At 40.8% G+C, this 27,777-nt stretch overlaps 1 protein-coding gene across 2 annotated transcripts in view; it reads left to right on the top strand.

Annotated features, from left to right (window-relative positions):
- MDC1 (mediator of DNA damage checkpoint 1) overlaps positions 1-25,448 on the top strand; it is a 110,056-nt gene extending 84,608 nt beyond the window's left edge. For both annotated transcript variants that reach the window (XM_053722034.1, XM_053722033.1), the window contains exons 8-15: positions 1,918-1,962; positions 2,064-2,959; positions 4,600-6,864; positions 21,209-21,361; positions 22,289-22,471; positions 22,615-22,740; positions 24,657-24,767; positions 24,852-25,448. In XM_053722034.1, coding sequence (XP_053578009.1) covers positions 1,918-1,962; positions 2,064-2,959; positions 4,600-6,864; positions 21,209-21,361; positions 22,289-22,471; positions 22,615-22,740; positions 24,657-24,767; positions 24,852-25,040 — 3,968 coding nt within the window. In that variant the 3' untranslated portion in view covers positions 25,041-25,448. The remainder of the gene's footprint in view (positions 1-1,917; positions 1,963-2,063; positions 2,960-4,599; positions 6,865-21,208; positions 21,362-22,288; positions 22,472-22,614; positions 22,741-24,656; positions 24,768-24,851) is intronic.
- The last annotated feature ends 2,329 nt before the right edge of the window (positions 25,449-27,777 follow it).

Below are 27,777 nucleotides of genomic sequence, written 5' to 3'. Positions count from 1 at the left end.
CAAGATTATTCAGTGGGCGGAGACCCACAACTGTTGTCTATCTGCGATCCACATTCCAGGAGTGGACAATTGGGAAGCAGATTTTCTGAGCAGACCAGGGACCCATAGGCGGTTCTGATAGATGACCTGGCAGTTCCTTGCAATTTCAATCTTGCATACCTATTTCCTCCGTTCGCTCTCCTTCCTCGGGTCATTGTTTGGATCAAGCAAGAGAGGGCGTCGGTGATTCTCATTGCCCCGGCGTGGCCTCGTAGGATTTGGTATGCAGACCTAGTGGAGATGTCATCTCTCCCTCCTTGGAAACTTCCTCTATAAAAGGACCTTCTACTTCAGGGGGCCCTTCCTTCATCCAAATCTAGTTTCTCTGAAGCTGACTGCTTGGAGATTGAACGCTTAATTTTATCTAAGCGTGGTTTTTCAGATCAGGTCATTGAGACTATGATTCAGGCTTGCAAGCCTGTTACCAGGAAAATGTATCATAAGATTTGGCGTAAATATCTGTATTGGTGCGAGTTCAGATTCCTAGGATTTTATCTTTTCTCCAAGAGGTTTTGGAGAAGGGGTTATCGGCAAGCTCCTTGAAAGGTCAAATTTCTGCCTTATCTATTTTGTTACATAAACGTCTGGCAGAGGTACCAGATGTTCAATCGTTCTGTCAGGCCTTGGTCAGAATCAGGCCTGTGTTCAAACCTGTTACTCCTCCCTGGAGTCTTAATCTTGTTCTTAAGGTTCTTCAGCAGGCTCCTTTTGAACCTATGCATTCCTTAAGTTGTTATTTTGGAAGTTTTTTTTTTTATTGTTATTGCCATTTCTTCAGCTTGTATAGTCTCTGAACTATCGGCTTTACAGCATGAGTCTCCCTATCTTATCTTTCACTCGGATAAGGTTGTTTTAAGTACTAAATTGGGTTTTCTTCCTAAAGTAGTTTCAGATCGGAACATTAATCAGGAGATTGTTGTTCCTTCTTTATGTCCTAATCCTTCTTCTCTTAAGGAACGTCTTCTGCACAACCTAGACATGGTTCCTGCTCTGAAATTTTATTTACTGGCGACTAAGGATTTTCGTCCGTCTTCTGCTCTGTTTGTAGTTTTCTCTGGGAAATGTAAGGGGCAGAAAGCTACGGCTACTTTTCTTTCTTTGTGGCTGAGGAGTATAATTGGCTTCGCCTATGAAACTGCTGGACAGCAGCCTCCTGAGAAGGTTACTGCTCATTCTACAAGGGCTGTTTCCTCTTCCTGGACATTCAAAAATGAAGCTTCTGTAGAACAGATTTGCAAGGCTGCAACTTGGTCCTCTCTACATACTTTTTCAAAATTCTATAAGTTTAATACTTTTGCCTCGGCTGAGGCTTCCTTTGGAAGAAAGGTTCTTCAAGCAGTGGTGCCTTCTGTTTATGTTCCCTGTCTTGTCCCCCCCCTTTTCATCTGTGTCCTCTAGCTTGGGTATTGATTCCCAATAGTAATTAGATGATCCGTGGACTCATCGTGTCAAGAAATAAATACATTTATCAGGTAAGCATAAATTTCATTTTTGACTTCACTAGATATACAAATCCACCCTTGGCACCATGCTAGCAATCTCACTCTTTATCCCTGTACATCTATCTATGCTTTATATCTATCTATGGTATCTATGCTATCTATGCATCTACCCATCATATCTATCTATGGTATCTATCTATCTATGGTGTATATATCATTTTATCTATAATATCTATCTATCTATCATCTATCTATCTATCTATCTATCTATCTATCTATCTATCTATCTATGGTTTATATATATATATATATATATATATATATATATATATATCTGTCTGTCTGTCTGTTTAAATACATTTTGTACTAATCCACTGCAATTTCTAACACACGCAACCACATATTTATATATTATATTATATTATTATTAACACAGGTCCAGCTGATCCTATTGGAGTATTGCAGATCTCAGCTGTCACAAGTATGTATATGTGCTTTAAAATGCAATATCTGTTCTGTATGTCAAATGCTAATTGTCTGTTGTTGTCCTTGGTTTGAGAGTATGATGCTGTTTTCTTGCAGTGAATACATCAGAGGAAGAGGTAGATGACGATGCTATAGCTGAGACTCAGCCTTTTTGCTTTGAGACAACCCAGACAGCAGTGGAGAGTGTTAAACCTGTGGTACAGACTGATAAAGAGACAGAACAGGAGGCAACCGAGCGAAGTCTTGTGGTTGAGACACTTGCTGGACCTGTCTCACAAGATAGTGCACAAGCTGTTGTTCTTAGTGAGGCATTGCAAGATGACACCGAGCCTATCTCTCAACATTTAGCCACAAATGTCCCAGTGGAAAAAAGTGCCTGGCAGCCTTTCAAAAGAGATGGACCTTTCTCTGTGTGGGCAAAGAGTGCTTCCTATGAAAGACAGAGTGCTGTGGAGAAAAGAGAAAGTGCCGTAGAGGAAGAGGCCACTCAGCAGTATTCCTCGACTAGCCCAGCTACTGATTTGGATGCCACCCAAGATTATTGCTTGAATATGGGCAAAGGAGGTAATGCCATCGAGGGTGATAATGAAGAAGATGCAACTCCACTTGGTAATGTTGTGTCTTCTATGGAAGGATGTGATATTCAGTCACAGGACCAGAAAGTGCCAGCTGCAGAGAGAGTTATAGCAGAGACATGCAGTTTGCCAGCCACAGAAGGAGATGCCATGCAGCTGAGCTTGTCAGTCACGGTGAAAGAGTGCAAACAACATAGTGAGCAAGCCACCGATGGAGATGCAACGCAGCCGAGTGTGTCATCAGTAGAGATTGATGCTACCCAGCTGTTTACCCTAGATATGCCAGCCATGGAGGAGAATGACAAGGAGTTGCATATGTCTCCCACAGAGAAAAATGCCATACAGCCTTGTATTCTGAGTGCGCCAGCCTCAATGAGTGATGTCGAACAGCCTTGTAGCCAGAATGTGTCAACCAATGTGAGTGATACCAAACAGCCTTGTAGCCTGAGTGTGCCTGTCTCAGTGAGTGATACCGAACAGTCTTGTAGCCTGAGTGCGTCAGCCACAGTGAGTGATACCAAACAGCCTTGTAGCCTGAGTGCGTCTGCCACAGTGAGTGATACCGAACAGCCTTGTAGCCTGAGTGTGCCTGTCTCAGTGAGTGATACCAAACAGCCTTGTAGCCTGAGTGCATCAGCCACAGTGAGTGATACCGAACAGCCTTGTAGCCTGAGTGCATCAGCCACAGTGAGTGATACCGAACAGCCTTGTAGCCTGAGTGCATCAGCCACAGCGAGTGATACCGAACAGCCTTGTAGCCTGAGTGCGTCAGCCGCAGTGAGTGATACCAAACAGCCTTGTAGCCTGAGTGCGTCAGCCACAGTGAGTGATACCAAACAGCCTTGTCGCCTGCGTGTGCCAGCCATAGTAAGTGATACCACACAGCCTTGTAGCCTGAGTGTGGCAGGCACTGAAAAAGAAAACACTGATTTGCCTGTGTCTGCCACAGAAAGTGATGCTACGCATCCTTCCAATTTGGCTGTGCCAGAGCAGCCTTTAAGTGCTAGCAAACACCAGGACAGGCATACTATTAAAAACCTTCCACTCTTCACACCCCACAAAAGTTTTTTAACAATTTTTTTAAAAAGTTTTGTTCTTTTTGTTATTATTATTTTTTTAAATAAATTTTGAGATGAAAAATATGGAGTACAAAGAATCCTAACAAAACATGAAATCCACTGATTTACATCCAATGTACTTACATAAACAATAAGAGAACATGAAATAAGAAGGAAATAGGTCTAAATGCACTGCAGAATGTGCAAGCATCAGTCATTCTTGTCTACCAATAAATAAGTCCTTAGGAAAAAAATACATTTGTAAATTCTTGTAGGCCTGTCTGAAACAATAGGTAAGATTGCCAGATAAGGAGAAAGGAACATCATCTACTAACCAAGGAAGTACGAAAAAAGAGGGAGAGGAAAATGGGAAGAGAAGAAAGGGAGGAGATAAAAACTGGCATAAGCTTCAACCCCCATACATAACTACATACAGTTAACATCTTTCTGTCTGGTTTTTGAAAGCATGCAAAAGATCTTTAACTCTGCATGATTAGTCCTAAAAGGACTGTAAAGTTAAATACCATGAGAACAAAGAAAATTTGATAATAAACGTAAGTTGCAAACTAGCCTTAGACAATTATTTTGTTCTTTATTGTGCATCTCAGTTACTGTGGCACATTTTGCTGAATGTCCACTTCTTTATTACTTTGACAATGCCATGAAAGCTAAAACATACTTCTGGCATTTGGATTTTTTTTCTTTAGAGGAGATTTTCCTCATGCTGTTTTTTGAATAAAAGGTCAAACTGATATACTACATATTATTGCTCATTTTTGTTTAGTTGAAAAAGAACACAGTGATTATGCTAAAGTCACATAGAACAAACTACTGTAATCCCCAGATTAATGTCTAAGAAACACATCTTAGCTCACAAAAAAAGTTGTGTTTTTTAGAATCTCCATCATATGTTTTATTTAAATTTCTCTTATGTATATGACTGCATGTTCACATTGCTTACAGATTTGTTGTTGTTTTTTTTAATTGTGTTTCTCACAGGTGGAAGTAGAGAATGAGGAACAGACAAAAGAAATGTCAGCAAAATCTGTTTCTCCGTTAAAAGAGCAGGACCAAGAAGTACCCGGGAGAATTGAAAAGACTGAAGAAGAGAGAGTTCTTAAAGGAGTAAATCGAAGAGGGAAACGAACAAAAGGGATGGGAGAAGAAGAGAATAAACTGATGGAAGAACAGAACATTAGTTCAGTCTCAGAGAAAAAGAGAAGCAAGATGGCTGTAGAGGCCATACCATCAACTTCCGGAGTTATTAAGGAAAACACAAAGGAAAAAGTGACTAGGAAGAGTGGGGCTCGAAAAACTGCAAGAACAGCAGATTCAGAACAATCTGGAGCAAGTCCTGCTCCTGAGGAAATGTCAGTAAGCTCCGCCCGTGAGGAGCAAAAACTTATGCCTTCAAATAAGAAAACTGAAATTGGGACCGTGGAAATAGCTTTGGAAATGAATGAAAGTAACAATAAAGGAGGGGATAAGGGTGATGTATGTTCCACATTCAAGGACTCGGAAGAGCACCTTGATGGTAGTGTATGCAAAGATGTTACTGAAATTAAAGAATGTGAAGAAATACTTGGTAGTTCCACCAAGGAACAAAAACATTCTAACATAAAAAGTAGAATTGGTAGAGCACCAAAACGAGAAGCAGAAAATAATGAACAAGAAGAGGGGGAAGATGACCAACAAAGTACTACAAATAGAACTAATGATGCACAGATTAGTAGGCGTAGCTTGAGAGGGCATCAAGAAGAAAAGCAAGATAAAAAAATGCCTTTTAGACGATCAGGGTTGAGAGGTAGTGGAAAGGAGGAAGCAGCAATTTCTAGTAAGACAGAAGGAGAGCCTTTGAAAAAGAAGAGTGTGACAAGAAAATCACAGCTTGTGACTGAGACACCTGAGGAGGATATTGTGGGTTTGTCTGAGCCGATGACACAAAATGAAGATGTGCCAGGTGTCCCTTTAACTGGCACAAGGTCAAGAAGGGAAATATCTAAAGGAACGAATAAGAAAGTGGAAGAGGATGAGGGGACTCAGAAGAATGAGAGAGTGGAATCAACTGAAAAGCAGACCCTGAAAAGAAGGAAGAATACAAGAGAAGAAAAAAAAGAACAGGAGGACCACAAAAAGTTAGAAGTCCCAGTTACTAAATCGATCGCAAGAAGAGGAAGATCGAATTTGAAAGATGAAGAGAAGGGAATAATAGAGCAAAATACTAAAAGTGTTGAAATGTTGGAGGAGGAGCCAGTAAGGAAATCAGGTAGGACACAGAAACATTTGCACGACCAACAAGGAAGGAAAGAAGAAGGAAGCATCAATATAGCTGACGGATATTCTGAGAAACAAGAAGGGGACAGTGTTAAAAAGTCAGAAATTGAAGATCCAGGCAAAACGATCAAAAGAACCAGAAGTAATTCAAGAGAGGGCATGGAAGCAGATAGAGAAAAGACAGTAAAAACACAGATATCTCAAAGAACAAGAAAAAATTCTAGAGAGGGGGTGGAAAATAAAGAACAAGATGAGAAAGAAACTAAAAAACAAGAAGTGGAAGAGGTTGAAAACTCAGAGGAGTTGAAAGACCCAATCAGAAAGTCAAGAAGGACAAGGACAAATTCCAGGGAGGATAAGGGGGAAATGGAAAATCCAGGTATAATACCAAGCTCAAGAAGAACAAGGAGGAATTCCAAAGAGGAAAAACAAAAGGCAACACAAGAGAATGATGGAACAGAAAAAATGGAGACAGTAGATCCCATCAAAAACGTTTCTAAGAGGGTTAGGAAAAATTCAAAGAATGAGGACAATACTGAACAAGAGAAAAATGAGAGTGTTGCAAAAAAACAAATTGGAAAGACTACGAATAGATTAAAAGACCATGATACTGCACAAGTAGAGGAAGAGCTAGAAAAGACACAAAGTAAAGATGACACAAATGTTTCAAAATCCAAAAGACTGAGAAGCAAGAAGCCTTCTGAAAATGAAAAGAAGGAATCCTCTGAATCAGAAGAGTTATCTTTAACTGTAGAACAACCAAGAGCAGGCAGAAGCACACAACAAGCTGTCAAAGAAGCTTCCACTCCAGTTCCACCACGGAAAAGGGGGCGATGTTCTAAGGATGAAGAAGAGGAAGTCAAAAAGAAGAAAACAAGTGGGGACACAAACCAAGAAGCAGATAAAGAGAAAACACCAATTGTGGGAAGAAGAAACCAAAGAAATAGATTAGTAGCAAATGAACCTGAGACTGACGGCATTAACACACAGGTTAGTGACCGTGATCTGACACCAAACTAGACATCTGAAGAGCTTCTTATAAGTACTGAGCACATCACATTTAGCTTTTACGTTAGGAAATGTGTATTGTTACTTTGAGGTCTGACCTAGAGGAGCCTATAGAACTATGTCAGCTGTTGTGTAAAACCTTTCATAGACAGTGAAAAGCAACCATTATTAATTAAAGGGATTCAAATACGGCTCCCAGTTCATCAAAAGGGCCGCATTTAATCCAAAATATATGTGGACTATAATGATTTAACAAGCAAAAGATGATTTGGAGAGTGTAGGTCTTTTGTTGGGTAAAATAAGGGTCACATAGGACCCATAAGAATACAGTTGCCATTAGGCCTAGTTTAGAAATTTTTAAACTTCCACTCTAATGCATAAATGACACGCTCTAAATGATTAGAGCATGTAATTGTTACATAACTTGGACTTTAACCGCTTTGAAGGTTAACACACAGTTATAAACACATAATTGTTCTAGTTACAGCTGCAAGCAAAGCACAGCCAGTGAGACAAACAGGAGTGTCAGTCACCCGTAGCTGCCAGGCACTAACCATATCCTGCTTAGAAGCTTTAGTGCTCGTAGCCCCTGAGTGAGACTTTACCTATCCAAATGGGTTAAACACATAATTAAAGGGATATGAAACCCACATGTCTCCTACATTGGTGTATCCGGTCCACGGCTTCATCCTTACTTGTGGGATATTCTCTTCCCCTACAGGAAGTGGCAAAGAGAGCACACAGCAGAGCTGTCCATATAGCTCCCCTCAGGCTCCGCCCCCCCAGTCATTCTCTTTGCCGCTCTGAACAAGTAGCATCTCCACGGGGGTGGTAAAGAGTATGTGGTGTTAGTTGTAGTTTTTTATTTCTTCTATCAAGAGTTTGTTATTTTAAAATAGTGCCGGTTTGTACTATTTACTCTACAGCAGAAAGTGATGAAGATTTCTGCTAAGAGGAATATGATTTTAGCACCAGTAACTAAAATCCATTGCTGTTCCCACGCAGGACTGTTAACCAGAGAACATCAGTTGGGGGGAACAGTTTGCAGGCTTAACTGCTTCAGGTATGATCAGTCATTTTTCTAACAAGACCATGTAATGCTAGAAGACTGTCAGAAATTCCCTCTGGGATTGGTGAGCCATTTTTTTCTAATAGACTCTGTATAAAATGATGGCTTATATTTAGGGCTCTATGCTGGTTGACACTATTGTGGGCTTTAAAATCGATTGCTTTTTAGCATGTTTTTCACTATAAATAAGGTGTTTTTTCAGACTTTAAAACACTTTTGGGGTTTAATTTCGGCCTGGCACTTATTTGGACACCTAAATCTAGTCAGAAAGGCCCCTCCACTCTAGAATGAAGAGGGAGGAGGCCTCATTTTTAGGCCTAAATTGTGCAGTTGTTTTTGCCTAGGCAATCCATGCAGCTTCATGTGGGGAGTCAAGAGGCATCATAAAAGACTCCAGGGAGGCTTATTTCCTGCTAAAATAATCCCTAATGAAGGTAAAAGGCTACAGTGAAAGCTGTGACTAGTACTGTAGTGTGTTAACTGGTTAATAACTGTTATTAGCTCCGGTTTGGCATTAAGGGGTTAATTGATCTGAAAATTTGTGTGCAATCTTTTCAAAGCATTAAGACTCTGTGGTGAAAATTTCATTAAAATCAGATGTTTATTTCATGGTTTTTTGATATTTCAGTAAAAAAGTGTGCATTAAGGGATTAATTGATCTGAAATTTTGTGTGCAATCTTTTCAAAGCATTAAGACTCTGTGGTGAACATTTCATTAAAATCAGATGTTTATTTCATGGTTTTTTGATATTTCAGTAAAAAAGTGTGCTTTTTAATTATTTAAAGAGACAGTAACGTTTTTGTCAAAAATAATTTTTATTGCATTATAGTTCTGTTTAAGTCTGTTAAACATGTCTGAGTCTTCAGATAGCCTATGTTCTGTATGTCCAAAGGCCAAGGTGGTTCCCCCATTAAATTTATGTGTGAAGTGTGCCATAGCGTCCAAACAGCTTAAGGACAGTACAATCACACTTAAAAATATAGCCCAAGATGATTCTTTAGCTGAAGGTAGTGAAAATAGCTTGCTTTCCTCTCCTTCTGTGTCAACACCAGCTATGCCCGCGCAGGCGATGCCCAGTACATCTAGCGCACCAATTGCGATTACTATGCAACAGTTAGCAGCAGTAATGGATAATTCTATCGCAGCATTTTTATCCAAACTGCCAGCTTTCCTAGGAAGCGTGATTGCTCAGTTTTAAATATAGAAAATGAGCAAGTAGACGCAGAGGATAATTTATCTGTAGTGCCCTCACATCAATCTGACTTGGCGGTGAGGGAGGGCTTGTCTGAGGGAGAAATTTCTGACACAGGAAAAGTTTCTCAGCAGGCAGAGCCTGATACCATAGCATTTAAATTTAAGCTAGAACACCTCCGCGCTCTACTTAAGGAGGTCCTGGCTACTCTTGATGATTGTGACCCTTTGGTGGTCCCAGAAAAATTGTGTAAAATGGATAAATTCTTAGAGGTCCCAGTACACACTGATGCGTTTCCGATACCTAAGAGGGTGGCGGATATAGTGAATAAGGAGTGGGAGAAACCAGGTGTACCTTTTGTTCCCCCTCCTATATTTAAGAAAATGTTCCCCATTGTTGACCCCAGAAGGGACGCGTGGCAGACGGTCCCTAAGGTAGAGGAGGCAGTTTCAAAGCTAGCTAAGCGCACAACTATACCAATAGAAGACAGTGACGCTTTCAAAGATCCTATGGATAAAAAATTAGAAGGTTTATTTAAGAACATTTTTGTTCAATGAGGTTTTCTTCTTCAACCAATTTCTTGCATTATTCCTGTAACCACTGCAGCTGCTTTTTGGTTTGAGGAATTAGAAAACTCGCTCCAGAAGGAGACTTCTTAGGATGAAGTCATGGATAGAATTAATGCCCTGAAGTTGGCTAATTCTTTCATTACAGATGCCGCTTTTCAGTTGGCTAAATTAGCGGCGAAAACTTCTGGTTTCGCAATAGTGGCGCGTAGAGCGCTTTGACTAAAATCGTGGTCGGCGGATGTGTCGTCCAAAACAAAATTGTTTAATATTCCTTTCAAGGTAAGACCCTATTCGGGCCAGAGTTGAAAGAAATTATTTCAGATATCACTTCCACAGGATAGACCTTTCAAAGTTAAAAATAAGTCTAATTTTCGTTCCTTTCGCAATTTCAGGAACGGACCGGCTTCTACCTCTACAGCCACTAGGCAAGAGGGTAACGCACCCCAGTCCAAACCAGCATGGAAACCATTGCAAGGCTGGAACAAGGGTAAACAGGCCAAAAGACCTGCTGCTGCTACCAAGACAGCATGAAGGGGTAGCCCCCGATCCGGGACCGGATCTAGTAGGGGGCAGATTTTCTCTCTTTGCTCAGGCCTGGGCAAGAGATGTTCCGGACCCCTGGGCACTAGAAATTGTCTCTCAGGGGTATCTTCTAGAATTCAAGGACCTTCCTCCAAGCGGTAGGTTCCACTTGTCTCGCTTATCTTTAGACCAGATAGAGAGACAGGCATTCTTACATTGCATAGAGTACCTGTCATGAATTACCGTTCATCGCCGTGTCGCCGCGGCTCCCGGATCTCTTCTGGGGTTCTACGTCACGTTGCTAGGCAACGTGACGCATTCTCTGACAACCCCTATGACGTGGCGGCCTCTCTCTGCCTTTAAAATCTCGGCGGGAGATTTACTCGGTGCCCGTTTGTTTTCTCTCTCTCTCTTCTGCCGGTCCCTGTCTGAGTGAGTACAATTTTGAAACCTGACCCTATCCTCCTCAACTTTGTTTTGCCAATGCCTCTTGCTTCCAAATCTTGATTGCCTGCTAACCTGCCTAAAAGGACATTATCATTTGTTTGCTGACACCTGCTTAAAGGGACATAATCTTTGTTTGCTTTAATCCTGCTAATAAGGACCTTATCATTTGTTTGCTTACAATCTTGCTTAAAAGGACATTATCATTTGTTTGCTGACACCTGCTTAAAAGGACATTATCTTTGTTTGCTGACACCTGCTTAAAAGGACATTATCTTTGTTTGCTTTAATCCTGCCAATAAGGACATTATCATTTGTTTGCTGACACCTGCTTAAAGGGACATTATCTTTGTTTGCTTTAACCCTGCTAATAAGGACATTATCATTTCTTTGCTGTCAATCCTGCTTAAAAGGACATTATCATTTGTTTGCTGACACCTGCTTAAAGGGACATTATCTTTGTTTGCTTTAATCCTGCCAATAAGGACATTATCATTTCTTTGCTGACAATCCTGCTTAAAAGGACATTAACATTTGTTTGCGGACACCTGCTTAAAGGGACTTTATTTTTTGTTTGCTTTATTTCTGCTAAAAGGACATTATTATTTTTGTTTGCTATAAACCTGCTTAAAGGGACATTCTTAGTTTGTTGCAAACCTGCAAGAAAGAAGCATATTCATTTATCCACTATCAACCTGCTTAAAGGGACATAAGCTTTGTTTGTTTCTATTTTCCTGAGAAAGGAACGCTATCTCCTGTAAAATAATTCTATCCTCAAGAAGATATTTTGAATTATTATTCTTTTGGGAAGTTCTGATACCCTGCTTATTTTGTTTCCTGAGTGGGTCACGTCCTGGATATTTCTCAGTGTGCTAGCGTGTGTTTTAATATCCACGCTAGCAATTGGGTTAAATCCTGAACTGACCAAATACGGCTGACATTACAAACGGGCCCTAAATGGACCCCACTGAATTATCCATGGCCGTGACTCACCAGGGACAGTTACTGGGATCTCATGCTACCCACTTGCAATCCTTGGATACTAAGCTGGATCAAATCACTACATTATTACAGAGTTTGGTTGCTCCTATCCCTCCCAATCCTAACATTGAGGCATCCTCTCCTCCTATTCCCAACAACCAATCACAAGGACATTTGAGTCCTAGGATTCCTCTTCCAGATAAATATGATGGGAATCCTGAAGATTGTAGGGGTTTTTTGAATCAATGTCGACTTCACTTTCGTAACAGTCCTACCCTTTTTGCTACTCCCTCATCTCGGATTACATTCCTTATTTCCTTAATGAAAGGAAGAGCTTTGGCCTGGGTATCACCTCTGTTAGAAAAAGATGATCTTATACTTCAGGATGTGGATGCTTTTCTTTCTGTTTTTTCTAACGTGTTTGACAAACCTGGAAGGACTTCCGCTGCTGAAGCTTCTCTATTAGACCTACGTCAGGGTGGTCAATCAGTGTCTCAATATGCCATTGAGTTCCGCACTCTTGCATCTGAAACTAATTGGAATCAGGGAGCTCTTAGAGCAGCTTTTCGCAAAGGACTGTCAGAACGTCTCAAAGATGAATTGGTGTATCGGGAACTTCCAGACTCCCTAGAAGCCTTAATAAATCTTTGCATCAGTCTTGATTCTAGATACCGTGAACGCCAACAAGAAAGAGAAAGAAATCAGAGGTCCTCAACTCGAACTCCTTTTCGTCTGGCTCCTCGTTTTTCTAACCCGGTAACAACTGCCTCTCCTTCTCCTGATCAAGCTGAACCTATGGAAGTAGGAACCATAAAATTAACCGAAACTGAGCGTTTGAGAAGACGTTCTCTTGGCCTGTGTCTATACTGTGGCCTTAAAGGGCATTTATTAAGGGATTGTCCTACCAGGCCAGTAAAAGCCAGGGCTTAACTTCTGTCCAGGGAACTAAGTTAAGCCAAAAACATGTTCATTCCCTCTTTAATAAACTCTTTGTTCCTGTAACCCTTCAATTGGGTGAAAACAAGATTCATACCCAAGCTCTTATTGATTCTGGTGCTGGAGGAGTGTTCATTGACTCCACTTTTGTGTCCACTCACACTATTCCCTTACTAAGAAAGAAGTTTTCAGTTTCCGTCTCTACTGTTAGTGGAGATCCTTTGGGTTCCGGACTCATCCAGTTTACTACTATACCCATACTTTTTTCTGTCGGAGTACTTCATTGTGAGAGGATATGTTTTGATGTGATTACTACTCCTCAATTTCCCATAATCCTGGGTCTTCCGTGGCTTCAGTTACATAATCCTACCTTTTCTTGGACCCATGGTGAACTCACCTCCTGGGGATTATCTTGCCATACTAACTGTCTTCAACCACTTACTAAAATACCACTCACTATTGCTCTTACTACCGATACTTCTGGTCCTCTACCTACGCAGTATCAAGATTTTGTCGATGTCTTTTCTAAAAAAGAAGCAGAACGTCTTCCTCCTCACCGTTCATTTGATTGCCCTATTGATCTTCTCCCTGGAGCTCCTTATCCTCGAGGCAAAACTTACCCACTTTCTAGGCCTGAAAATGTAGCCTTGGAAGAATATATCAAAGATAATTTGGCCAGAGGATTCATTTGACCCTCCTCTTCTCCTGTAGGGGCTGGGTTCTTCTTTGTGGGAAAGAAGGATGGCGGACTGCGACCTTGTATCGATTACAGAGGGTTAAATCAAATCACCATCAAGAACAGTTATCCTTTACCCCTAATACCTGAATTATTCATATCTTCAAGGTTCCACCATTTTTACCAAGCTCGATCTCCGTGGAGCATACAATCTTATCCGTATGCGCAAGGGTGATGAGTGGAAGACAGCCTTTAACACTCGATTTGGGCATTATGAGTATCTTGTCATGCCGTTTGGGCTGTGTAATGCCCCTGCTGTTTTTCAACACTTCGTGAATGAGATTTTTCGGGATTTCTTGAATATTTTTGTTATCATTTACCTTGACGATATATTAATTTTTTCTCAGAACTACCAAGATCATATACATCACGTCAGGAAAGTACTTCAACGTTTAAGAGATAACCATCTATTTGCCAAACTGGAGAAATGTTCTTTTCATCAAAGGTCCATTCCCTTTTTGGGATATGTAATCTCTGAATCAGGATTTGAAATGGATCCAACTAAACTCTCTGCCATTTTGGAGTGGCCTAAACCTGATTCTCTTAAAGCTCTGCAACGTTTCCTGGGATTTGCCAGTTATTACAGGAAATTCATCAAAGGTTTTGCTACTATAACGTCACCTCTTTCGTCTCTCACTAGGAAAGGACAAAACTGTAAGGATTGGCCTCCTGAAGCTGTTGAAGCTTTTGATTCTCTCAAAAAAGCTTTCTCTTCTGCACCTATCCTGCGTCACCCAAATCCGGATTTTCAATTTATTCTTGAAGTGGATGCTTCATCAGTTGCTGCTGGGGCTGTTCTTTCCCAACGTATACCTGACACAGGAAAGATCCACCCTGTGGGATTCTTCTCCAAGAAATTTTCTCCTTCTGAATTAAATTATGATGTAGGTTATAAGGAGTTACTTGCTATTAAAATGGCACTGGATGAATGGAGGCATTGGTTGGAAGGCACTTCTTTGCCGTTTACTATACTCACAGATCATAAAAACCTTCTCTATCTTCAAACGGCCAAACGACTGAACTCCAGACAAGCACGTTGGTCTCTGTTCTTCTCACGTTTTCATTACAATCTGTCTTATATTCCCGGTTCTAAGAACATCAAGGCTGACGCCCTTTCCAGACAATTTCAAGACACTTCAACTCCTGAAACTGGTACCATACTTCAACCTCATAAAGTCTTAGCCCAGTTATCAACCTCGTGGTTACATGACTTACAATCTGCTCAAAAGGATCTTCCTTTGTCTTGCAAACCTCCTGATGGCCTACTCTTTGTTCCTAAACGTCTTCGTTCCAAGATTCTATATTGGGCTCATGACAGTCCTCTCCTTGGACATCCTGGCATCAGTAACACCGCTCGAAAGCTCAAGCAACATGTCTGGTGGCCTACTCTGTCTCAAGATGTTACAGATTATGTCTCAGTATGTACACAGTGTGCCAGCAATAAGACTCCTCGTCAACTTCCCTCCGGTTTGCTTCAACCGTTACCCATTCCTCATCAGCCTTGGACCCATTTATCCATGGATTTTATTACCGATCTTCCTCTTTCAGCTGGAAACAACACTATCTGGGTGGTTGTTGACAGGTTCACTAAGACAGCTCACTTCATTCCTTTACCTGGTTTACCATCTGCCAAAAGACTTTCCGAACTTTTTCTCTTACACATTGTGAGATTACATGGCTTCCCTCTGAACATTGTTTCGGATAGAGGAGTACAGTTTGTTTCTCGGTTTTGGAGATCACTCTGCAAACACTTTGGAACAACTATCTCTTTGTCTACGTCACATCATCCGGAGTCTAATGGCCAATCCGAAAGGGTTAACCAGTGCCTTGAAACTTATTTGAGGCATTATGTGGATCATCATCATTCTAATTGGACTGGTTACCTTCCACTAGCAGAATTGGCTCATAACACACGTTACAACTCCTCTCTTCGGACCTCTCCTTTTCATGCAGCCTATGGATTTCAACCCAGAACGTTTCCTCTACACACCTCTTCCACTGAAAATCCTGCTTCTGATCTATCCGCCAGGAGGTTAACTCGTCATTGGAAGAAAATACACCTTCTTCTTTCCAAGGCTTCTGAACGTTATAAGTTCTATTCTGATCTTCGGCGACGGAGGGCTCCCAAATATCGGCCTGGCGATAAGGTTTGGGTTTCTTCACGTCATCTTCGCCTCAAACAGCCTTCCACCAAATTGGGGCCACGATATGTGGGTCCTTTCCGAATACTGGGTCAAGTATGTCCTACTGCTTACCGAATTGCTCTGCCCAAGACCCTCAAAGCCCATCCGGTATTTCACGTATCTCTTTTGAAACCTGTATTATCTAATAGGTATTCTAAACCTCTGCTCAAACCTCCACCTCTTTTGGTTCAAGGCCTACCTGAATTTGAGGTCAGTCACATCCTGGATTCCGAACTTCGTGGGAAGAAACTGTATTATCTCGTTCATTGGAAAGGTTATCCTGTTACTGAACGATCTTGGGAACCTGCCCGGCAGGTGCATGCCCCTGCCTTAATTAAGGCCTTTCACAAGTTCCACCCTACTAGGCCTGGTCCTGTCCCCCGGAGGGGTCCTTGAGGGGGGGGTGATGTCATGAATTACCGTTCATCGCCGTGTCGCCGCGGCTCCCGGATCTCTTCTGGGGTTCTACGTCACGTTGCTAGGCAACGTGACGCATTCTCTGACAACCCCTATGACGTGGCGGCCTCTCTCTGCCTTTAAAATCTCGGCGGGAGATTTACTCGGTGCCCGTTTGTTTTCTCTCTCTCTCTTCTGCCGGTCCCTGTCTGAGTGAGTACAATTTTGAAACCTGACCCTATCCTCCTCAACTTTGTTTTGCCAATGCCTCTTGCTTCCAAATCTTGATTGCCTGCTAACCTGCCTAAAAGGACATTATCATTTGTTTGCTGACACCTGCTTAAAGGGACATAATCTTTGTTTGCTTTAATCCTGCTAATAAGGACCTTATCATTTGTTTGCTTACAATCTTGCTTAAAAGGACATTATCATTTGTTTGCTGACACCTGCTTAAAAGGACATTATCTTTGTTTGCTGACACCTGCTTAAAAGGACATTATCTTTGTTTGCTTTAATCCTGCCAATAAGGACATTATCATTTGTTTGCTGACACCTGCTTAAAGGGACATTATCTTTGTTTGCTTTAACCCTGCTAATAAGGACATTATCATTTCTTTGCTGTCAATCCTGCTTAAAAGGACATTATCATTTGTTTGCTGACACCTGCTTAAAGGGACATTATCTTTGTTTGCTTTAATCCTGCCAATAAGGACATTATCATTTCTTTGCTGACAATCCTGCTTAAAAGGACATTAACATTTGTTTGCGGACACCTGCTTAAAGGGACTTTATTTTTTGTTTGCTTTATTTCTGCTAAAAGGACATTATTATTTTTGTTTGCTATAAACCTGCTTAAAGGGACATTCTTAGTTTGTTGCAAACCTGCAAGAAAGAAGCATATTCATTTATCCACTATCAACCTGCTTAAAGGGACATAAGCTTTGTTTGTTTCTATTTTCCTGAGAAAGGAACGCTATCTCCTGTAAAATAATTCTATCCTCAAGAAGATATTTTGAATTATTATTCTTTTGGGAAGTTCTGATACCCTGCTTATTTTGTTTCCTGAGTGGGTCACGTCCTGGATATTTCTCAGTGTGCTAGCGTGTGTTTTAATATCCACGCTAGCAATTGGGTTAAATCCTGAACTGACCAAATACGGCTGACAGTACCCTTTTAAAAATGGGAGTGATAAACCCAGTTCCAACAGCAGAACAAGGACTGGGATTTTACTCAAACCTGTTTGTAGTTCCCGAAAAGGAAGGAACTTTCAGGCCAATTCTGGATTTAAAGATCCTAGACCAATTACTCAGAGTTCCATCATTCCAAATGGAAACCATTCGGATTACCAGTTCGTGGCTCTTCCCTTCGGATTGGCCACTGCTCCGAGAATTTTCACAAAGGTGCTAGGGTCCCTTCTAGCGGTGCTAAGGCCAAGGGGCATTGCAGTAGCACCTTAACTAGATGACATTTAATACAGGCGTCGTCTTTTCACAAAGCAAGGGCTCATACGGACATTGTTCTAGCCTTTCTAAGGTCTCACGGGTGGAAGGTGAACATAGAAAAAAGTTCTCTGTCCCCGTTCACAAGGGTTCCCTTCCTGGGAACAATAATAGACTCGGTAGAAATGAAAATCTTTGGACGTGGTTCCTTTTGCTCAAATTCATTTAAGACCATTGCAACTGTGCATGCTCAAACAATGAAATGGGGATTATGCAGATTTTTCTCCCCAGATTCAGATGGACCAGCAAACCAGAGACTCACTCCTCTGGTGGTTGTCTCAGGATCACCTGTCTCAGAGAATGAGTTTCCGAAGACCGAAGTGGATCATTGTCACTACCGACGCCAGCCTCTTAGGCTGGGGCGCGGTCTGGAAGTCCCTGAAGGTTCAGGGTCTATGGTCTCGGGAAGAATTTCTTCTCCCGATAAACATTTTGGAATTGAGAGCGATATTCAATGCGCTCCAGGCATGGACTCAACTAGCGGAGGCCAAATTCATCAGTTTTCAGTTGGACAACTTGACGACTGTTGCGTACATCAATCATCAGGGGGGAACAAAGAGTTCCCTAGCGATGAGGGAGGTATCCAAGATCATCAAATGGGCAGAGGATCACTCCTGCCATCTATCAGCAATTCACATCCCAGGAGTGGACAACTGGGAAGCGGATTATCTGAGTCTTCAGACTTTCCATCCGGGGGAGTGGGAACTCCAACCGGAGGTTTTTTTGCTCAGCTGACCCAGCTATGGGGCATTACAGATCTGGATCTGATGGCGTCACGTCAGAACTTCAAAGTTACACGTTACAGGTCCAGGTCCAGGGATCCCAAGGCGACATTGGTAGATACCTTAGTAGCGCCTTGGTCGTTCAATCTAGCTTATGTCTTTCCACCGTTTCCCCTTCTCTGGCTAGTAGCCAGGATCAAGCAGGAGAAGGCTTCGGTAATTCTAATAGCTCCTGCGTGGCCATGCAGGACTTGGTATGCAGACCTGGTGAATATGTCATCGGTTCCACCATGGAAGCTGCCTTTGAGGCAGGACCTTCTAATTCAAGGTCGATTCGAACATCCAAACCTAGTTTCTCTGCAACTGACTGCTTGGAGATTGAACGCTTGATTCTAGCTAAACGTGGGGTTTCGGAATCAGTTATAGATACTCTGATCCAGGCTAGAAAGCCTGTCACCAGGAAAATGTACCATAAGATATGGCGGTTACTCATGGAGTAAGATTAGGATTCCAAGGATACTATCTTTTCTCCAAGAAGGATTGGAGAAAGGTCTGTCAGCTAGTTCTTTTAAGGGACAGATATCTGCTCTGTCTGTTTGGTTACACAAGCGTCTGGCAGCCATGCCAGATATTCAGGGTTTGTACAGGCTTTAGTCAGAATCAAGCCTGTCTACAGACCTGTGGCTCCTCCATGGAGTCTAAATTTAGTTCTTTCAGTTCTTCAAGGGGTTCCGTTTGAACCTCTACATTCCATAGATATTAAGTTACTATCTTGGAAAGTTTTGTTTTTTTGTAGCTATTTCTTCTGCTAGAAGAGTTTCTGAATTGTCTCCTTTGCAGTGTAATTCACCCTATCTGGTGTTTCATACAGATAAGGTTGTTTTACGTACCAAACCTGGTTTTCTTCCAAAAGTGGTTTCCAATAAGAATATCAACCAGGAAATAGTTGTTCCTTCTCTGTGTACTAATCCAGTTTCTAACAAGGAACGTCTGTTACACCATCTTGATGGGGTTCGTGCTTTAAAGTTTTATCTAAAAGCAACTAAAGACTTCAGACAAACATCGTCCTTGTTTGTCGTCTATTCTGGCAAGAGGAGAAGTCAAAAGGCGACTGCGACCTCTCTGTCTTTCTGGCTGAAAAGCATCATCCGGTTGGCTTATGAGACTGCTGGAAGGCAGCCTCCTGAACGAATTACAGCTCACTCTACTAGAGCTGTGGCTTCCACATGGGCTTCCAAGAATGAGGCTTCTGTTGAACAGATTTTTAAGGCAGCGACTTGGTCTTCACTGCATACGTTTGCCAAATTTTACAAATTCATTACTTTTGCTTCTTCGGAGGCTATTTTTGGGAGAAAGGTTTTGCAAGCAGTGGTGCCTTCCGTTTAGGTTACCTGACTTGTTCCCTCCCTTCATTCGTGTCCTAAAGCTTTGGTATTGGTTCCCACAAGTAAGGATGAAGCCGTGGACCGGATACACCAATGTAGGAGAAAACAGAATTTATGTTTACCTGATACATTTCTTTCTCCTACGGTGTATCCGGTCCACGGCCCGCCCTGGCATTTTGGCCAGGTTTAAATTTATTTTTTGTAAACTACAGTCACCACTGCACCTTATGGTTCTCCTTTTTCTCCTAACCGTCGGTCGAATGACTGAGGGGGCGGAGCCTGAGGGGAGCTATATGGACAGCTCTGCTGTGTGCTCTCTTTGCCACTTCCTGTAGGGGAAGAGAATATCCCACAAGTAAGGATGAAGCCGTGGACCGGATACACCGTAGGAGAAAGAAATTTATCAGGTAAACATAAATTCTGTTTTTTACTTTAAAGGGACACTGAACCCAAATTTTTTCTTTCGTGATTCAGATAGAGCATGCATTTTAAGCAACTTTCTAATTTACTCCTATTATCAAATTTTCTTCATTCTCTTTATTTGAAATGCAAGAATGTAAGTTTAGATGCTGGCCCATTTTTGGTGAATAACCTGGGTTATTCTTGCTGATTGGTGGATAAATTCATCCACCAATAAAAAAGTGCTGTCCAGAGTATTAAACCAAAAAAGCTTAGATGCCTTCTTTTTCAAATAAAGATAGCAAGTGATTGAAGAAAAATTGATAATAGGAGTAAATTAGAAAGTTGCTTAAAATTGCATACTCTATCTGAATCAAGAAAGAAAAAATTTGGGTTCAGTGTCCCTTTAATGAATCAGATAGAGCAGCAATTTTAAGAAACTTTCTAATTTACTCCAATCGTCAATTTTTCTTCACTCACTTGGTATCTTTATTTGGAAAAGCAGGAATTTAAAGAAGCAGTAAACCTAGAAAATAATGTTATATAATTCTGCACATAGTGCAGAACTATATAACATTATCTTAGCCAAACTTTATGCAACATAATTTTGCCAGTGAAATTTGATTAAAAAAAGAGGGTTTTTCAGACCGCCGCTCTTGCTCTACTGACTGAGCGGGTCTGGTTTTCCCCCTGAGCACATCTGGGCAGCTGTCTAGTCACAGCCCGGCCCGATCGCGCCATTACACCCAATGTAGCTCGCTCCCGCTTTCAGACAGAGCAGGAGCGAGCTACATTGAGTGTAATGGCTCGATCGGGCCAGGCTGTGACTAGACAGCTGCCCAGATGTGCTCAGGGGGAAAACCAGACCCGCTCAGTAGAGCAAGAGCGGTGGTCTTAAAAACCCTCGCTTTTTTTAATCAAATTTCACCGGCAATATTATGTTGCATAAAGTTTGGCTCAGATAATGTTATATAGTTCTGCACTATGTGCAGAATTATATAACATTATTTTCTAGGTTTACTGACCCTTTAAGCTAAATGTAGACATCAATCAGCAAGTGCTACCCATGATTCTGAACCGAAAATGAGCTGGCTCCTAAGCATACATTCCTGTTCCCCCTTCAAATAAGGATATAGAGAGAACGAAGAAAAATTGATAATAGGAGTAAATTAGAAAGTTGCTTAAAAGTGCTTGCTCTCACAAATAAGATCATTTCATATTTGAATTAGCGCACCCTTTTTTTAATGTCCAGCAATATGGCTGTTTTACCAATTTAATTTCTTCTTCTTTAGATGTCTTTGTCTCCAGCTCCCTCCCCCACAAGCAGTGTTCGATCCAGGTCAAGGGCCACTTCGAACAGCCCCTCTGAGACAACGACCCCAAGACGCACAAACCGCTCTGTCAGTGCTACTAGTCTCTACTCTAAAAACGTTTCCACTCCCAAGGTCTGTCCTGCTTTCAGCTGTACTATATTTACCTCTTCTATGGTGAAATCTTATCATTCTAGTTGCCTTTATTTTCTCTCTTCCCTCCCTCCCTATCTCTGTCCATGTTGGATCACTCTCCAGTTCTGTAATGATCTCTATTGTTTTTGTCCACAATGTTCCTAGTAGGCGGGGCTTAATGTTACTTCTTTTTGATTTCACTTCCACTGTGCCCCATTTTAAATTCCTTTTTGTTATTCACTCCATCCTTTTTTTTTTTCATTCTTTTTATTTAAAGGGATACTAAGCCCAAAAATATTATTTTTTTATTCAGAGAATTTAATAAAAAAAAAAAGGTTCCAATTTACTTATATTATCAAATTTGCTTAGTTTCCATGATATTATGTGTTAGATACCTAGGTAGGCTTCTGGAGCACTACCTGGCAGGAAATAGTGCAACTGGATAACATATATATATATATAAAGAATGTCCACAGAGCACTCGCCGTGAAAAAAAGGGTGTTTAATGTTAGAGCTAACGTTTTCGGGGAACAACCACCGTTCTCAGACTCCTATGAATAAACAACACTTGTTTATTCACAGGAGTCTGAGGACCGAGTTGTTCCCCGAAAACGTTAGCTCTTAATATTAAACACCCTTTTTTTCACGGCGAGTGCTCTCTGTGGACATTCTTTCTACATATATCTGAGAGCACCCCGATTTGGCTTAAAGGAACAGTGAGTGCTGGTATTTCACTACATGATATATGGGCCGGCTCCTAAGCATACGTCCCTGCTTTTCAACAAAAGATAAGAGAACACAGAAAACTTGATAAAAGAAGTAAATTAGAAAGTTGTTTAAAATTGCATGCTCTATCTGAATCATGAAATATTTTTTTTTAATTTCCCTTTTAATTCACATGTTTAATTCACACTTTTTGCCTGTTAGGTTTTATTTACAGGTGTGGTGGACTCAGCTGCCGAAGTTATAATCCGCTCTCTAGGAGGGGACGTTGCAGAATCTGTTTCTGACTGCACCCACCTTGTCACCGACCGTGTGATACGCACAGTGAAATTTCTCTGCGCCCTTGCCAGAGGTATCCCTATCATCACACTGGACTGGATTTACAAGGTGAGGGAGCAACAGTTTAAAAGTGACGGATCTGGGTTATTGAGCGCATAGCTCTGTGGCAGAAAATAAGTTAATGTTTTCAAAAGTATTTTACATTTTTATTGCTCTTTCTGCACTGACGTGTCACATTATTCTGCCTTCAGTGTAAGAAAAGCAGCTGTTTTTTATCCCACAATGGATTTCTGGTGAAAGATAAAGTGCAGGAGAAAAACTTCAACTTCAATTTGTCAGAATCTCTTCAAAAAGCCAAGAAGAAGCCACTTTTTGAGGTGAGTTCCGTCATTCTCACCCTTTAGCTGGAGGGTGTTTTCTTTCATGAAATTAGCAAGAGTCCATGAGCTAGTGACGTATGGGATATACATTCCTACCAGGAGGGGCAAAGTTTCCCAAACCTCAAAATGCCTACAAATACACCCCTCACCACACCCACAATTCAGTTTTACAAACTTTGCCTCCTATGGAGGTGGTGAAGTAAGTTTGTTCTAGATTCTACGTTGATATGCGCTCCGCAGCAAGTTGGAGCCCGGTTTTCCTCTCAGCGTGCAGTGAATGTCAGAGGGATGTGAAGAGAGTATTGCCTATTTGAATGCAGTGATCTCCTTCTACGGGGTCTATTTCATAGGTTCTCTGTTATCGGTCGTAGAGATTCATCTCTTACCTCCCTTTTCAGATCGACGATATACTCTTATTTATATACCATTACCTCTGCTGATTCTCGTTTCAGTACTGGTTTGGCTATCTGCTATATGTAGATGAGTGTCCTGGGGTAAGTAAATCTTATTTTCTGTGACACTCTAAGCTATGGTTGGGCACTTTGTTTATAAAGTTCTAAATATATGTATTCAAACATTTATTTGCCTTGACTCAGAATGTTCAACATTCCTTATTTTCAGACAGTCAGTTTCATATTTGGGATAATGCATTTGATTCAATCATTTTTTCTTACCTTAAAAATTTGACTTTTTTTCCCTGTGGGCTGTTAGGCTCGCGGGGGCTGAAAATGCTTCATTCATTTATTTGTTATCTTTTCTGGTTCTAGAAAAGGCCAGAAAGCTTCTGCCATTTCTTTGGCATCTTGGTTGAAATCTTTAATTCATCTTGCCTATGTTGAGTCGGGTAAAACTCCGCCTCAAAGGATTACAGCTCATTCTACTAGGTCAGTTTCTACTTCCTGGGCGTTTAGGAATGAAGCTTCGATTGATCAGATTTGCAAAGCAGCAACTTGGTCCTCTTTGCATACTTTTACTAAATTCTACCATTTTGATGTATTTTCTTCTTCTGAAGCAGTTTTTGGTAGAAAAGTACTTCAGGCAGCGGTTTCAGTTTGAATCTTCTGCTTATGTTTTTCATTAAACTTTATTTTGGGTGTGGATTATTTTCAGCAGGAATTGGCTGTCTTTATTTTATCCCTCCCTCTCTAGTGACTCTTGCGTGGAAAGATCCACATCTTGGGTAATCATTATCCCATACGTCACTAGCTCATGGACTCTTGCTAATTTCATGAAAGAAAACATAATTTATGTAAGAACTTACCTGATAAATTCATTTCTTTCATATTAGCAAGAGTCCATGAGGCCCGCCCTTTTTTTGTGGTGGTTATGATTTTTGTATAAAGCACAATTATTCCAATTCCTTATTTTATATGCTTTCGCACTTTTTTATCACCCCACTTCTTGGCTATTCGTTAAACTGAATTGTGGGTGTGGTGAGGGGTGTATTTATAGGCATTTTGAGGTTTGGGAAACTTTGCCCCTCCTGGTAGGAATGTATATCCCATACGTCACTAGCTCATGGACTCTTGCTAATATGAAAGAAATGAATTTATCAGGTAAGTTCTTACATAAATTATGTTTTTTCTCTTGTTACTGTCACCTTGTAGGGGTTATACTCTCGCTTGGCCTAGTCGCCCATTTCTCTGTGTCTATGTCATCTTTCATTTGCAGAGACCGGCTTCTAGCTTCTCTTTGTCACGCTTTCTTTAAAAGGCACACCACTGACACTGCACCCGCATTAAAACACTGCACCTGATCAAAGGGCATACGAATGTATGCTTCAAATGCTCCAAGCACAGTAAAAGCTGAGTTTCCTAATACATGTGTATTGCGAAAGAAATTCTATCCAGCACTAAAATGCTTGTGCACAATTCAGTTTTAATTGTGTCCCTTTAATGTCACTTTGTCCAAAGGGCTATGAAATTCATGTTACGCCTAATGTCAAACCAGAGCCGGAGCAAATGAAAGAAATTATTCAATGCAGTGGGGCAACTTACCTGCCTAAAATGCCCCGTTCATTCAAGGTAAGTAATATTAGATGTTATAACATATACACAGGAATCGGAAATGGACCCCTAAACCTGACATTTTTTTATCTGCCCCTTCAGGAAAAGTGTGTAATTGTCTCCTGCGCAGAAGATCTTGCTAAATGCAAAGTAGCCCCAGCTACTGTCCCGGTGACCACAGCCGAGTTTATCCTTAGCGGCATCCTGCGGCAAGAGGCTGATCCGTCTGCCTATCTGTTGAGCGCTGCAGAAAAGGAAGCCGCACCCATCCCAGCTAAACGGCGACGCTGATTATCTGCTGCATAACTTCATCCGTTTTATAAATTTTCCGTTCATTAGTCTCAAGTGTCCTTTATCAACGTCTTGCTCCTCTTTGTCGCCCTACAGGTCCTTTATCCATAACAGTAGATTATGCTTTATGTGCGTCTGTAAATACTTTATAATAACGATCATTATGTACAGATATGTAGCATTATTAGGGACTGCAGCGTGGCAATTTGTATATATCCTTATACAGAGCTGTCTCTTCATTCTCGCCATATAGACACTTCCTATAATTAATGTATACAAAGCTACTATCATATAATCAGAATCATATATAACAATGTAATGTTCTCATAATTAATGTTTAATATGATTTTACAATAGTGTTTTTTGTATATAGCTTGTACATAATAAACATGCAGTATTTTTCTTTGACGTAAGTGTAATTCAGATATCTAGAACAGGGCAGGTTGTAGGCTGCAAATACTTAATAGGCTGCTGTTTCTTTGCACATAAAATAGGCTATGCTGATATAGCGTGGTCATTAAGGGGGTTAATAAATTATTTTGCTGATTATATTATTTCATAAAGCACATTTATAAATACAAGATTTAAAGGGACAGTTTACACCTTGAGATTTTCATATAAAATGTTTAATGCCTAATCAAGTAACTTTACTCAATTTTCTGAGCTAAATTACATGAAAAGGGTCAAAGTAAATAATGAAAATATATTGCAATTTCTGATTCTCAGAACTTGAAATGCACCTGCTGACTTCTCAAGGCTAAATCTGCTACATATCTGTCCCTAAGTGGCTTTATCAGATAACAACTGCATAACAATTCACTTTATACTAACTTTGTGATGTTAATTTGTTTTAAAACCGATACAATTTGGCCGATATGTTATTCTTTAGCAGCAATGTCTTGTAAATACAAGGTGTCTACTATCCCTTTAAGTATAAAACAATCTTTATTGCACATGTTTTGATTTACGTTGGGTCACAGGATTATTTACACAGTTTTGCATTTATAATCACGTCTTTCAAAGCCAAACACCTTTCATTTAATTAACGTATAGTCTGGAATGTGCATTTGGTGCTATGTTAATATCAATTTGTAGCCTATCCCTGGTCTCTAGCTGACTAGACTTATCAGGACTCCAAGTTAAGGTCACATGATGTCCTGATATCCAATGAGTGTGACAAGTTTGCTCTCTAATTTTTAAACCTGTAAACATACAAAATTATTGATAGTGTATGTGACACCCAACGTCAGCTGACGCAAATTGAGCATTTTTCAGAGGAAGTGTGCTAGTAATGCACGAAGCGTCAGCTGTGAGGTGTCTCACTCCCTTAGCATTAGGTATGGACATTTGACAGCTTTGTTAGCATCCAAATGTGGAAGAAGGCGACCGGTCACAGCATTCTTCTCTTTTTGAAGCCAGATTTTTTTCTTGTGAAAGTTAAGCACACCAAAATCTGAATTTACCCAGCTCTTAGTCTGTTGCACTTTTTAAAAAGAGCCAAATGCCGTGAGCGGCCACCGCCTTCAGCAATCCGATGCTAACAAAGCTGCCGAATGCCCATGCCCACATAGCCTATTTTTTGTATGTATAAAGTTTTAACAACAAAGTGCTTTCATTTTATTTTAACCAAGCTGTGCCCCTGCAACTTATTTATATTCTGGTATTTAATTTTTCTGAACAGAAATGTTACAATTACTCCTCCAAAATCCTTGTAGACTTCATACTTCTTAAAATGGATTAAATTCTAACAAAGTTTCACAAACTTCAAGGACTTGAAATTCATCTGTCTTAATTTTTTTCTTACAGTTTAAACAATATCTTTAAGTTATTATAATTAGTAATATTTGGATTGGATACAGTAGTTGTGAAAGTACATTCTTTTTTTTATTGAGGTTAAGAAGTTAGGCATCACATTTAGGGGCGTATTCAATATGCTTAGACTGTTACAATTGCAGAATATGAAAAAAGCATTATAATTAAAGTGATGGTAAATCCTAGCGTCACAAAAACGCTTGGAATTACCAGGACTAAAAATAAATGGGACCTTTAGTAATTACTTTTTAAAAAGGTATGTTAAACATACCTTTTTCTTCTTAAATGGAAAGAGTCCACAGCTGAATTACTTTTTGGGAAATAATAACCTGGCCACCAGGAGGAGGCAAAGACACCCCAGCAAGAGGCTTAAATACTCCTCCCACTCCCCTCATCCCCTAGTCATTCTTTGCCTTTCGTCCCAGGAGGTTGGCAGAGACGTGTCAGACTTTTTAAATTTTTGTCTCTTATGGAGGGTAGTACTCTTCGGCATGGAACAGGAGTTTTAAGTAATCCCATCAGTCTCTCAGTGAGAGCCTGGATGAAAGTAAGAGTCCGGAGATGCAGGGAGAGACTTTCTGCGAAACCATCCGACTCATATTAACAGCTCCTCAAGCAATCAGCGGTGTCAAACTTCGCTCTGCTGCCTGATTTCTTCTCTCAAGTCCATGGTGGAGGCGATGCCGCTATTCGTCACACTTGAAAGGCCGTGTTCCTGTTCCACGGCGTAGATTCCGGTAAGATCGTTTCATTTTACTTTATCGTCAATGTATTGTGAATGTTTTCCTGAGAGGTTACACACCTTTGCGGGTCTAACTATATGACATAAGGGTCTCAGTGAGTCTCTGTTAGTATCTTTGAATCAAGGGTTAATATCTCCTGAGGGGGGTTATTAAACAGGGGGGTTTATAATCATGTTTGTTAT

Source organism: Bombina bombina, chromosome 7 (genome assembly GCF_027579735.1).
Source record: "Bombina bombina isolate aBomBom1 chromosome 7, aBomBom1.pri, whole genome shotgun sequence".
In the NCBI taxonomy this organism is placed as follows: Eukaryota; Metazoa; Chordata; class Amphibia; order Anura; family Bombinatoridae; genus Bombina; species Bombina bombina.
This window is presented reverse-complemented; position numbering and strand designations above follow the sequence as displayed.